The 12,158-nt window shown below is 29.4% G+C and overlaps 3 protein-coding genes across 7 annotated transcripts; 1 reads left to right on the plus strand and 2 right to left on the minus strand.

Moving 5' to 3' along the window:
• LOC131854825 (gastrula zinc finger protein XlCGF8.2DB-like) lies at positions 1-3,569 on the minus strand. Of its 4 annotated transcripts, none has more exons than XM_059205995.1 (8): positions 3,532-3,569; positions 3,120-3,262; positions 2,489-2,601; positions 1,985-2,155; positions 1,722-1,873; positions 1,069-1,195; positions 777-876; positions 1-250 (listed from the first exon to the last, which is right to left on the minus strand). In XM_059205995.1, the coding sequence occupies exons 2-8, from the start codon at positions 3,225-3,227 to the stop codon at positions 32-34; spliced, it is 990 nt and encodes a 329-aa protein (XP_059061978.1). In that variant the 5' UTR covers positions 3,228-3,262; positions 3,532-3,569; the 3' UTR covers positions 1-31. The 4 variants fall into 4 exon arrangements, with proteins under 4 accessions (XP_059061978.1, XP_059061977.1, XP_059061979.1 ...); XM_059205994.1 differs by lacking the exon at positions 3,532-3,569 and adding an exon at positions 3,337-3,454; XM_059205996.1 differs by lacking the exon at positions 3,532-3,569 and having other exon boundaries at positions 2,015-2,155; positions 3,120-3,455.
• Positions 3,570-3,822: 253 nt separating this feature from the next.
• On the plus strand, positions 3,823-7,156 carry LOC131854822 (protein ILRUN). Its single transcript, XM_059205990.1, has 5 exons — positions 3,823-4,277; positions 4,596-4,709; positions 5,089-5,315; positions 5,522-5,631; positions 6,125-7,156. Exons 1-5 carry the CDS (start codon positions 4,108-4,110, stop codon positions 6,152-6,154), a joined length of 651 nt encoding a protein of 216 aa, XP_059061973.1. The 5' UTR covers positions 3,823-4,107; the 3' UTR covers positions 6,155-7,156.
• A 1,556-nt stretch (positions 7,157-8,712) lies between these two features.
• Positions 8,713-11,219, minus strand: LOC131854813 (thymidylate synthase). 2 transcript variants are annotated; one of them, XM_059205978.1, is made up of 6 exons: positions 11,066-11,219; positions 10,815-10,956; positions 10,221-10,478; positions 9,812-9,932; positions 9,437-9,662; positions 8,713-9,231 (listed from the first exon to the last, which is right to left on the minus strand). In XM_059205978.1, the coding sequence occupies exons 2-6, from the start codon at positions 10,897-10,899 to the stop codon at positions 9,022-9,024; spliced, it is 900 nt and encodes a 299-aa protein (XP_059061961.1). In that variant the 5' UTR covers positions 10,900-10,956; positions 11,066-11,219; the 3' UTR covers positions 8,713-9,021. The 2 variants fall into 2 exon arrangements, with proteins under 2 accessions (XP_059061961.1, XP_059061960.1); XM_059205977.1 differs by having other exon boundaries at positions 11,046-11,219.
• Between the last annotated feature and the right edge of the window lie 939 nt (positions 11,220-12,158).

The following is a 12,158-nucleotide window of genomic DNA, read 5'->3' on the forward strand; positions in this document are numbered from 1 at the left end:
TAAACGAAAATAACGTTTTTATATTTTATTGCTAACCATAAACACATTCAACCCCAGCAGACATTTCAAGTAACATTGAACTAGTATTTTCCTCATTTGTTGGATTTTCCGATATTCCAGCTAATTTCAAAGCTGTTGATCCTTTTGGAATGCCTTTGTCTTTTCTCTCTTTGCGTCCTGTAGCTTTCGTTTTTGGTTGTCTCACTTTTGGAGGTTGGTCATGAAGTTTAATATGGTAATCTAATTTTGCCTGTAAAAAGAAATAAAAATAATATATATAATCATAATGATAAGTTAACAGCTTACCAAAACTAAACAAACTGGCATTTTCTTTAAAGTTAACATTTAAGGGCGCAGTATAAGAAAAGGGTTAAATAATCATCAATTACTAACATTTTCTATATAGACTATTAATGTCACTTTCAGATGAGATTTGCACTTACAAATAATAATAATAAATTCATTTATTGCCGATTGATTTCTAATACTTATAATATAATATTGATTTGATATTCCCTTATTAATGGAAAATATATATTTATATATTAGGTTTTATTACAATTCAATACAATTTTGTTATGGTTTGGAAGATGAGGTTATTTTGCCTACATTAGGTACTACTACTGTGTTTACTTCTGCTGTATGTACATTATTAAAATATAGTTTTAATATGTGCAGTATCTTGTCTTGGAAAACTAACATCAAAGTATAAAAGCTACCATTGATTTATCAGTAGGGACCATACATTTTTTAGCCCAATAATTATTTTGACATACCTTAGTTGATAACTGAGCTTGGCAGATGTCACATTTGTGGGTAACTCTCAAATGTTTTATTAAAATATGCTGCTTCAAATTACTATTTCTTGTATACCACCTGCAGATTAAATAAAATAAAAGTAAGGTTTATATAAGTAAATACATATATATATATATATATATATATATATATATATATATATATGGTATATAAAAATATCACATTGTTGAAGTCAAAATGCAAAATAAACTGTGTTATCAAGCATTAATAAATATTTAAGTAATTTGATATTTTACTATTTAATAATACCTCTGACAATTTTCATAAGGACATACATGTTTTTTGGGCTCTAATGTTGTTTTTGAATGAATCTTGACATGGCGCACTATGTGACCCCTTTGCTTAAAACTTCTGCCACATTCATTACAAATAAATTCTGAAACAAAAAGTACAATTATGAATACACAGCAAGAAATTGTTTTTATTATGCACTATTATGTACTAATCAATGAGTAATAAATAATGCTTGAGTAATGGTAGTAAAAAGTAATTAACCAGATTTCTGGAAGACTTACCATGCAAAAAATATAGTATAATTGAATTACCTTCACAGCACTAAACTATATATATATGCTGGAAGGATATTTCATTATTGAAACAGTTCTTAGAATTACCTTTTAATAAAAAATATACATTATAAAAGTTTAGATATTTAATGAAAATTGTGATAGGTATTTTTAGTAATCCTACTTGTGATAATAAAAGCAATATATATGTCTGTACTGTGGAATAGATACCTACCCTGTACCTATACAGCATGGCCAGTAATCTCTCACCTGAGCATTGGCTGTGTTGAAGTCGACCTGGTAAGTTACATTGCTAGCAGTGAGGCCACTGGTTTGACATTAGTGGATTCTTACTACATCACCACAGAAAAGAAATTTCACCTAAAAAGAACCTACCTTTAGTAGCATGATCGATTTTATTGTGTTTCTGATACTTAGACCAAGTATCAAACTGGACATGACATTTGGTACATTCATAAGTTTTGTGTCGTCTAGAATGCTTTTTTTTCTCATAGAGACTTACAAATTCTTTAGAACACACATCACACCTGAAAAATCAAAAATATTTTAAGACAGGACAAAAATATCATGAATTATTACGTAAAATATAAATTGTTACTTTATAAATACTGTTTAATCTTTTTCTCTTCTATATTTACCTAAATGATTTCAAGCCAGTATGTACGTACATATGAGCGCTTAACTGGTTTTTCTTTTTAAATTCTGCTTTGCAAACATCGCAAGTAAATGGCACCTTCAATTTGTGGTGTATCTTTATATGTCTCTTCAAATTCTGGCGGTTTGCATAACTCTTAAAACATGTTGGACAACTGAAATGAAACAATAATAATATTAATTGTCCCCAAGATTAAACCTTTGGTGCTGTGGTAGTGTCTAACAGTATTCACATCCCTTAGTCATGAGGAATTTTACAATTATTAATGTACACATCCTTCTCAAGCAATACACTTTACAAAATGACAGAAACAAGGATATCATTCTGCTTATCTGGCATTCCAGTGGAGAATATATTTTTATTTCTAGGGGCTGTACTATGTACTATACTAATATGTATATGATTACATTTGCCATGACTACCTAAAGTAGAGTAACTTTTGTACAGGAATTACAACTGTAAATAATTTAATTGTAAATTTACTTACCTGTACAGCATATCCTTTTCAGGATTTTTATGCACATTATTTATATGACGGTCTAAATGGCTTCTACTGGTATATGACTTAGAACAATTGCTTTCCTCACACACATAAATTCTCTGAAAAAAAAGTATTATGTAAAAATTGTATATATAACACTATTAGACTCTATGTATACTAAAAACAATGTTGTGTATATTAAAAATCTTATTAAAAACATTCAAACAAAAATTATAAAAAATGTAACACTGTAAGCAGCAATATTATAATTATTTATTATTAGTAAATAAAGTACAGTAGCCAATATTAATTGGGCAGGAATGGGATAGTTAGTATAAGTGGCTATTCATAATATTCATTTATTAACATAGGCCCACTTGATACCATAATAGTCAAATCCAGACTGGGCATTTATATTACTACTATAAATCACAGAAAGCTAGTTAACAGTTTAACACACAACCTTATGGTCACAAATTGGATATTATTGTTTTTATAGGTCTGGGTGTTTTCTATACATATATATTTACAAAAAAATGTATCATGTATTTATATCAGTTGTTTTAATGGTGCTACGTGAATTATCCTGACATATTAAATTATAGTTATAAAATTGATATTAAATAATACTCCTTACTATGTTGTTATGAACGAGTAAATGTTGTACAAGTCGATATGGTCTATTAAACACTGCCTTGCACCCATCATGCGTGCAGTGATGAAGTTTCTTAGGTTGATTCTCCATTTTTATGAGTTCATGCCAATTTTGATTCCAACGACCTATAGATATAATACAATCACAGAAAATAGGAATAATACTTCGTTTATTAATACGGACTCTTATTTTTGATTACCTAAAAACAGAACTAAGAAAATATTAATAATATTTGTATATTATGAAACAAATATATATTTTTTTATTTTAGATCCATTTAGGCATTTTATTATAATATGATAATGCAGGAATGCTTGTATATAAATTATTATTTTATGAATAAAATAAAAATAGAGAAATATTGCTCAAAATTGTTAATACTGTTCCTACCTACCTAGTCTGTGCTTCAATCAAGTGCTTTTTTCGCCACAGAACAGACAGATTTACAGATCCGTAATGATCTAATAGGCACTCATGAAAAGCCCTTAAAAATATTATTTGAAAGAACCTTAATTTCAATAATTTCTATAAATGGATAGTGTCCCAAGACTTAATCGACGTACTTAATTCAACCTTACCCGGACAATTTTTCAGGCCTATACTCTGTGGTATATTCTAAACCTTGAAGTACTCTGTGCACATATACCTACGTAGTTTGTTGAACTTTGTTGACAGTGACAGATGATTAAACAAATCGTCAGATTTACACGAAGTTCTAGAATTGAGTTTTTGTTATTACTCCAAAATATGGAATTTGCCTATATGGATTTTCCTTGTTTGTTATTTGTTATAAATTAATTTTGTATATTTTTATTTACTTTCTTTTATCCTACATAATTTACGTTCAATAAATAAAAGAGTTGTGTATCAAAAGTCAGCTGACGAACGTAAACAAAGAGCATGTTGAATTTGTAAAGTTGTGAAATACTTTATGTGTAGTACTTTGTAATTGATTAATAAATCTGGCATTATGGATATTGATGGTTCATCTATCCCCGGCGAAATTGATCAAAATCTTCTCTTACAATTTAGTTGTATGAATACGACTGATAGAGAAGAACTTGTGAGCCAAATGCAAAGACTACTTGGACCAAGTTTAAACCATAACACAGCTACTTTTTTCTTGGATATGAGTAATTGGTAAGAAATTATAAGCATATTACTTAGATTTGAAATGATAAATTGAATCTGTATTAAGAAAAACAGAAACAGTTATCTTGAGTCTTGATTATCCTTGTTCTTGTTGTTAATATATAAACAAGTTATTACTTGTTTATATATTGAACAATTGATAAAGTTATGTACAGCTGGTTGGAAATTATATTTTAAGTATTAAGTTATTGAAATGCAATAAGTTATGTTTATGCATTGTTATATTAATTATGAACTTATAAGAATTTATTAATTTAAGGTGCAGTAAATTTGTTCACTGAAATACTGATTATTTTAAATTTACAGGAACTTACAAGCTGCTATTTGTTGTTATCTAGACTACACATTGCCTCCAAAGCTTCCATCTATGTCACTTAAAGCAGCACAAAACCAGGAAACGTCTATAGGTCCTGGAAGCAGGTAAATTACATATTATGAAATGATTTGAAAATTGATAGGGTATTTATCCCATCTCGGGTAAGTCTACTAGCCGGAAACATTATTTTTATCCTGTTGGTCCCCAATTTTCTGCCATATTGGGGTCCAATATGTCCAGCCAACAAACCTTCTCCAGTATTTTGAATTAATCTGAAATTTTAAAATAAATTTATTGTTTGCCAATCTGTAACTCACAAGTTATCTTAAATTGAAATGGCAAGGCATTATTGTTGCCAAGGGTGTCATGTGTTATGCTTGGTACTTACTTTCAGTTTATGTGATATTGAAATTACATAAATTAAGAGTAATCAATTTACAATAGTAATGTTCAGTTATTTATTTTGTATATTTTCTGTTCTAGTTTTGAACATTATTGGAGTATTGCAAATACAGGGGCAGAAGCTTGGCCTGGCAGCTGTAGAGTTATACAAGCAGGTGGTGTGCATTTTGGTGCTCCACCATTTTATGTGCCCCCTTTACCCCCGGGACAATCTACGACAGTCACAATGAAGTTAGTTGCACCAAGCAATCCGGGAACCCACAGAGGCTATTTTCATTTGGTAAATGATAAAGGGGATCAGATAGGGGGTGAGTATATGTTTTGAATAATATAAAGACTTCTTCTGAGTATTTATCTATTAGTTTTATTAACCAGTAGGCAATAAAAAACCTTAGATACAGAAATTTGACTATAAATAGTTAACAAGATGAATAAGATACATATTTTATCCAGATTTCAGAATATACACACAACTTTATTTTCATACAATAAATATCTATATTTTTTATTCCAGATACACTATGGGTAGAAATTATAGTTGAGTCAGAGATGACAATGGCCCTTGTTGAGCAGTTAGCTGCCTTACCTGTCCCTAGTAGTAGACTGGACGATTCAGTAGCGCAGGTAATAATGAATCTTGACCATTCTGTGGTTTGGCGGTTTAATACACGGCGTTAATTCCGATAGTCGCGGGTTCGATCCCTCGCACGGTACAACCATTTGTACTCATGAGTATGATTGCTTGTCCATTACAAAAAATCATATTCATGAATACAATTTATAGAGCTTGTTATATACACAAGCTCTAGTTAGCTTAAATTGGGTCTAGTAATAATTGTCCTAAGATTATTATATATGTATATTACCAAAACGTAGCTTGTTTTGCAAGATGTTTCGGTTGAAGGGTCAGATAACAGTAAAACTACAGGTCACGTGAGGCATGAAATCATGATCATCCAGGATGACACCACATGGGAGTTTGTGGTCATGTATAATGGGAATGTTTACAACTTACCATCAGGTTAACTGTAGGTTTGTTAATATAAAATAGTATTAGTTATTATACTTATTTATATATTTTCTGCTATATAATTATGTTATGTTAATTATTTTCCAGGTGCCATCGCAAGACGACCAAATGTGTTGATGTATATGTCACAATAACTTTATATACCCTCATTCAGCTACAGGTTTTCTTATAATTTGTACTATGTTTGTTACAATTTAACCATTTGGGGTTTATTTATATAGATCTAGTAAATATATTTTTCAACATTATTACTATAATCCTGTAGTATTAATTAAGAAATAAATTTATGCTCACATTGTTTTTAGTGGTTTTAAAGTTTCATATAATAAAATTCTAATAAACCTTACTTGAGAATCTTTAGTATCACTATTTAACTCGTAATGAGTTAAACTAAAGTATCTAAGTATTTTCATCAAAATTAAAGTATACAGATTTTATGATGAGTATACGTAATTTTTAAAAACAAATATGTTTATAATAATTTGTACATGATATGAATAGTGAAACTAATATTTTATATAATTTATGGCATAAGTTCTCGAACTTGACTCTCTCGAACTTCCAAATAAAATTATTATTATACTAGTGAAATAAAATTTAATTGCATTCTTATAATAGTCCTATAACTAATTTGCAACATCAAATAAAATATTACCAAAATGCGTGACCATTAGGCGCTACAATTATTTCATGAACAACATGATATTTAAAATGTGTTAAAATTGATGGCCTGAAAGCCAGGAATAGGTCAAGCTGCCCAATTTCCCCCGTGTCCAAAACACATAAGATGGTTAAGATAATTGTGTTATGAAGCGTAGTGAGTCAGCTGTAGTTATAGAGGGTGGGTTGAAGCACAGCACCCTCGGAAACATGTATCATAGTAAAACCTTATTAAAGATGTAAAATTGTCAGCTGATAGCAAATATAAAAAAAACACGTTTCTCTCACTCCAAAATTTAATGTTAGTATATGCTATTTGTAGTGGGATATTAGTCAGTTAAACAATTAAAATATTTTATTATAATACTGACAAATTGGCTTTTGTAATAATAGACCTTGTACACGGTAACTTAATAGCGCGTTCTACATTTTATACAGCATCATCTTGCGCGCCATGAAAAAACAAAGTTATTTATTTAAAAAATTTAATTAAAATAAATAAGTATAGCTCTTTAATATAACCGTCTTTTCTAAATTTTTTTATAAATTCAAGAATTAAAAAAAAAATCATGTAGAACATTTTAGCCGCTTATGAACTTATTTTTTTTCCCTACCGTCCAGTTCAGTATATAGATCCAATGATGAGAATACTAGCAAGAAACACAATTGAATAATTTATTAAGTTGTTTTTAAAGCCAGTTTATTTGCAATGTATATTTATAGGTGTCTATGTCTAACGTTAAATTAAAATCCTGTGCATGAACAACTATTGCCATGTACGATCCTCAGTCAAGTAATCAGTCGTAATAATCGTCAGTTTAGTAATAGACTTTGCTCAGTAAATATGATTTAACAGTTATTTTGTATTTATTTAATGGTAATTCCAGTATATCCTTTGGTATCTTTTGTAAATTTTTATACCTTTTTTTACATAAAAGATCTATTGACTTTTTCTAAACGATATTTGGGAACTATTATATCTTCTTCTGTTATAGTTAATTCATCGTTTTCTGTATCATTCTTTCTATGTAATAGAGTATAAATAAAAAATCCTAAGGGAAAACTAAAATGGACTTAAGCTTATGATGTATAAGGTCTCTTACGACGACCTCGGTGGTCTAGCGGTCTAGCATACTTTACAACCGATGGTTGCGGGTTCGATTCCTCGCACGGCACAAACATTTGTATTCATGAGTATGATTGTTTGTATCGGTCTGGGTATTTTCTATGTATAATATGTATGTATTTACGAAAAAAAAAAATTATCTATGTATTTGTATCAGTTGTCTAGGACCCATAACACAAGCTTTAGCTAGCTTAACTTGGGTCTAGATGGCGCTGTGTGAATTGTCCTGAGATTATTATTATTATTATTATTATTAGACTAAATTGTCAATATTATAATTAAATACAATCCGCTAACTAGTATCTCACCACGTTGCAGTCAGCTACCAATTTTATTTATTCAAAATAGCATACAAACGTACAAATTTTGAAGTTAGATAAAAAAAGGATTTTTTAAATTTGTGCTATGAACTGACATAATACATCACGCTCCAGCCAGTCAACTTTTTATCTTCTATATACAGCAAATTTGAACCGGGAGGAAATTTTTTTTACATGTTACTCAAAATCCACCCTCGGAACCGCGCTGTCAATAAGCTTCATAACATGTTTTCTGCCGAGAGGAAAAAAATATCTGGCGCGGGAACTAAAAGCATTCTTACTATGAGAGAGTTATGTACAAAACATATAAATATATAGTTTTGAATGTTGAAATTATATTTTAAGTAAAAGTATGGACTTGTTAGATATTGTTGATTTTTTTTACAAAGTATCTAATATTAAGTACTAGTGTCACATTTGAATTCCAATGAAGTATGTACCTATCTACATAGAAATTTATATTTAGAATAATTAAGCGTATTGAAATAAAATAATAGAAGACAAAAAGTATTTTATTAAAAAAAATAGAAGTTTTGTTTATTCTCAATTCCAATTATGTCTAAATTTAATGACTATAATAGACTTATTATAAACCTAACAGTTCATCCGAACATTCAATTCATAAAAATACTATATAATAGTTGTTAGTTTTTATGAATATAGACTGTTACAAAGTAACTCAGTATTACTAGTAATTTGATGACTAATGATACTAGTATTAGTATTTTTAATAATTTTATAATAGAACATTGTTTTAAACAATTTACAATAAAGCACATTTTTAATTATTAAGTAATTATAATTACCACAATAATTAATGCCTATATAGTACAACTTACTTTTAATACTTAACATGTTTTGAAATAACATTAAATGTTTCAAACAGCCATTTCCATTTCAATTTTGGGATGTGGTTTGTATTCCTCAATAATGAAATCTTCAAATTTAAAATCATCAATAGATTCAACTTTTCTTGCAAATTTTAACGTGGGGAATGGTCTGGGTTCTCTTTTTAATTGTTCTGTAAGTGGTACTATGTGATTCAGATATACATGGGTATCACCTGTTGTATGGACAAATTCTCCAGCCTGAAAAAAAAATTGTTTTAAAAGATTTTCTTGTGTATCTCTAAATTACTACTATCCTATTCATTATGTGAAGCAATACTTTTCTTAATAAAATGTTAAGTACTTTTATATTTTAATACAGGTAGGGAAAACACAAATCTATAGTCCCTGTTTATATAAAAATATAATGTTAGCAATTTCAAGTAATATTTAATAGTGTACTTACTTCTAGTCCTGTAATATGTGCAATCATATGTGTTAAGAGTGAATAACTGGCAATATTAAATGGAACACCAAGACCCATGTCGGCGCTTCTCTGGTATAGTAGACAATTCAATTTTTTATTGGCAACATGGAATTGAGCAAGACAATGACATGGCGGCAGCGCCATTTGACTCAAATCTGATGGATTCCATGCACATACTATCATCCGACGGTCAGCTGGATTTGTCCTACAATAACAAAGAGGTTTGAAATAAAATTTTATTTTACCTATAATGTAAATTGGACTATATTTTCCACAATCAGCCTCTCATTTGGGTCCTTGTATGAATATTTTATCTATAATTGTTAGCAAATATAAAAATTTAAATATAATTACTTGATAGTGTTTATAACATTTTGTATTTGATCAATCCCTTTTCCATTGTAATCAGTTTTATTATCTACGTATTTAGCACCACTGTGTCTCCATTGGAATCCATAAACAGGGCCAAGATCACCTAAAAATAGAAGTACCTATGATGTAATCTTTGCAATCATTCTTATTTAGACTTTTAGATCATCATTGCATTGCCGTAATCCCATTATTTGGTGCAGTCTGTCATCTTCTACTGGCAGAAATCTCCATTTATGCAATTCAGCTTTCACATGGTTCATTCAATGATTTATACATAAAAATCTGTAAGTACAGTAATACCTATAGCTGTTTATAAAAATCATAAATGCATTTTTAACACAAAATACTAACTAATAATGTTTACAATTGTATTTATTGTAATAAGAAATACCTTCTTCTCTGTCATAGAAACCAATGTTGTCAAGGAAACGTCTAGATCCATTTGCATCCCAAATATGTACTCCTTTAGATGCAAGAGCTTTTGTATCAGTAGACCCAGACAACATCCATAGTAACTCATATATTACTCCTTTAGTAAATACTCTTTTAGTTGTTAACAGAGGTAGGGTGTTATTTGTTAATGAATATCTCTGCATAGCACCAAATATTGATAAAGTTCCAACACCAGTTCTGTCAACCCTTTTATCACCTGAAATATTTTAAGTACATATATGTAGATGCCATGCAATAATATAACAGCAATAACAGTAAATGACTAGTATATTTGGTTAAATAATAACAATAACCCTGGCTATTCGCACAGCGCCATCTATTTCTAAGTTAACAGAACTTGTGCTACATATAAATAATATAGTCACATAGAACACCCAGAATATATAATCCTGAATTCGTCTGCATAATCGAACCTGCGGGTCACAGAGGTCAGGCGATGTGCTAAACCGCTGGGATTTACTTTACTTTATAAATATTTAACTAAAACACTTTATATATTAAAATTCGTAGTAAAAAAATTAAATAAGCTTACCGGTGTTAATTATTTTCTGGATCAGATTTAAGTACTGATATTCTTCATGTTGACTCTGTATGCTATCAAGAACTTTTTGCTTCATTTTGGATACTGCTCTTCGCGAAATTAGGAACAATGGCAGGTAAGGAAATTTAACAATCTGAAATTATGAAGTATTCAAAATCATTAATAGAAAAAAATAATAGCTACATTCAACACTAGTAGAGAATGACTGCAAATATGTATTACTTTATATTATAATCACGTACTTTATAGAAAAACAAAGGTAATAAGTATTTAGGTTAACACTAAGCAAATACAATAAACTGTTAATATAAGCGTAGCGGTGCTAAATTGGCGCCTTAGCGCTCTGTTTTTGTTCAAAAACGCGGGAACCAATACGAGGCTGGTACTCATGATGGCCAATTTTTCGTTAGGTTTCTGTAGTATTTTGTTCAGATCGCGGGAACCAATTACAGGCAGGTACTCATGATAGCCAACTTTTCGATATAAAATTCATTGCTCTGTATCGTATGACACAAATTGCGGCAAATTTGAAAGGATTACTGTCTATGGTATGGCTGTAAGGTAATCATTATTAATACATGCAAGAAGTAACTTCTAAATATTTAAAAAGCAAAAGAGAAATTATATATAGTATGTCTATAATATGTTAATTATTATTTATGTCTATAATATGGACTGAAAAATATACAAAGTTCGTCAGTACCATTCCGCTGCAACTTTCTAGTTGAGAACTAAAAATTTACCCATCGAAAACTTTAAAATTTGCCTCCTGTAATAATGAAAAGGGTATAATTAAGATGAAATGGCTATAACGATTCAATACTAACCATAGTAACTAATGCTTGTCAATTTTAACTTGTAATATTAAAATTATTATATAATAATAATTAATATACTCGTCTAATATACAACCCAAGCAAGAAAAACGTCAAACAGACCTAGAACCTATGTATAGAAAAAAACCTAAAGGCGCAATAAAATTTCAATGACCAATATACTGACAGTCATTGTAAGTGTATTTAAAATATATCTATACATACTTCATTAAAATAAAAATATTATATTTTTTGCATTAATTTAACCTAAAATATGAATCTGTTAAAATATGCATTAGGTACTCAGAATTAAAATATACAAAATACGATGTAACCGTCTGCCATAAAATCGTTTAACCAATAAATGTATAAATTAATTTTAACACTAATATAGCCTTTTAAATACTGCACAGAAATAAAACAGTAGTAATAGTTTTTTTATCAAATTTCCCTTAATACTCCAATTGTTTTAACAGCTGACTGTATTATAAACAACAAGCAAGATTGCAACATGGCGTAA

This window comes from Achroia grisella, unplaced genomic scaffold (assembly GCF_030625045.1).
Source record: "Achroia grisella isolate CSIRO2021 unplaced genomic scaffold, CSIRO_AGI_Agris_v1 utg1245, whole genome shotgun sequence".
Taxonomy (NCBI): Eukaryota; Metazoa; Arthropoda; class Insecta; order Lepidoptera; family Pyralidae; genus Achroia; species Achroia grisella.

What these genes read in the sequence shown, in the direction of transcription:
- LOC131854822 (XM_059205990.1), top strand. Translation starts at nt 4,108, where the DNA reads ATGGATATTGATGGTTCATCTATCCCCGGCGAAATTGATCAAAATCTT. An exon ending in TAAAGGGGATCAGATAGGGG is followed by an intron (nt 5,316 to 5,521) that starts GTGAGTATATGT and finishes TTTTTATTCCAG; the next exon opens with ATACACTATGGGTAGAAATT. An exon ending in TGGACGATTCAGTAGCGCAG is followed by an intron (nt 5,632 to 6,124) that starts GTAATAATGAAT and finishes ATTATTTTCCAG; the next exon opens with GTGCCATCGCAAGACGACCA.
- LOC131854825 (XM_059205995.1), bottom strand. Translation starts at nt 3,227, where the DNA reads ATGGAGAATCAACCTAAGAAACTTCATCACTGCACGCATGATGGGTGC. An exon ending in CCTTATGAAAATTGTCAGAG is followed by an intron (nt 877 to 1,068) that starts GTATTATTAAAT and finishes TTTAATCTGCAG; the next exon opens with GTGGTATACAAGAAATAGTA. An exon ending in AAGCTCAGTTATCAACTAAG is followed by an intron (nt 251 to 776) that starts GTATGTCAAAAT and finishes TTCTTTTTACAG; the next exon opens with GCAAAATTAGATTACCATAT.
- LOC131854813 (XM_059205978.1), bottom strand. Translation starts at nt 10,899, where the DNA reads ATGAAGCAAAAAGTTCTTGATAGCATACAGAGTCAACATGAAGAATAT. An exon ending in AATGTTATAAACACTATCAA is followed by an intron (nt 9,663 to 9,811) that starts GTAATTATATTT and finishes TTGTTATTGTAG; the next exon opens with GACAAATCCAGCTGACCGTC. An exon ending in CACATATTACAGGACTAGAA is followed by an intron (nt 9,232 to 9,436) that starts GTAAGTACACTA and finishes TTTTTTTTTCAG; the next exon opens with GCTGGAGAATTTGTCCATAC.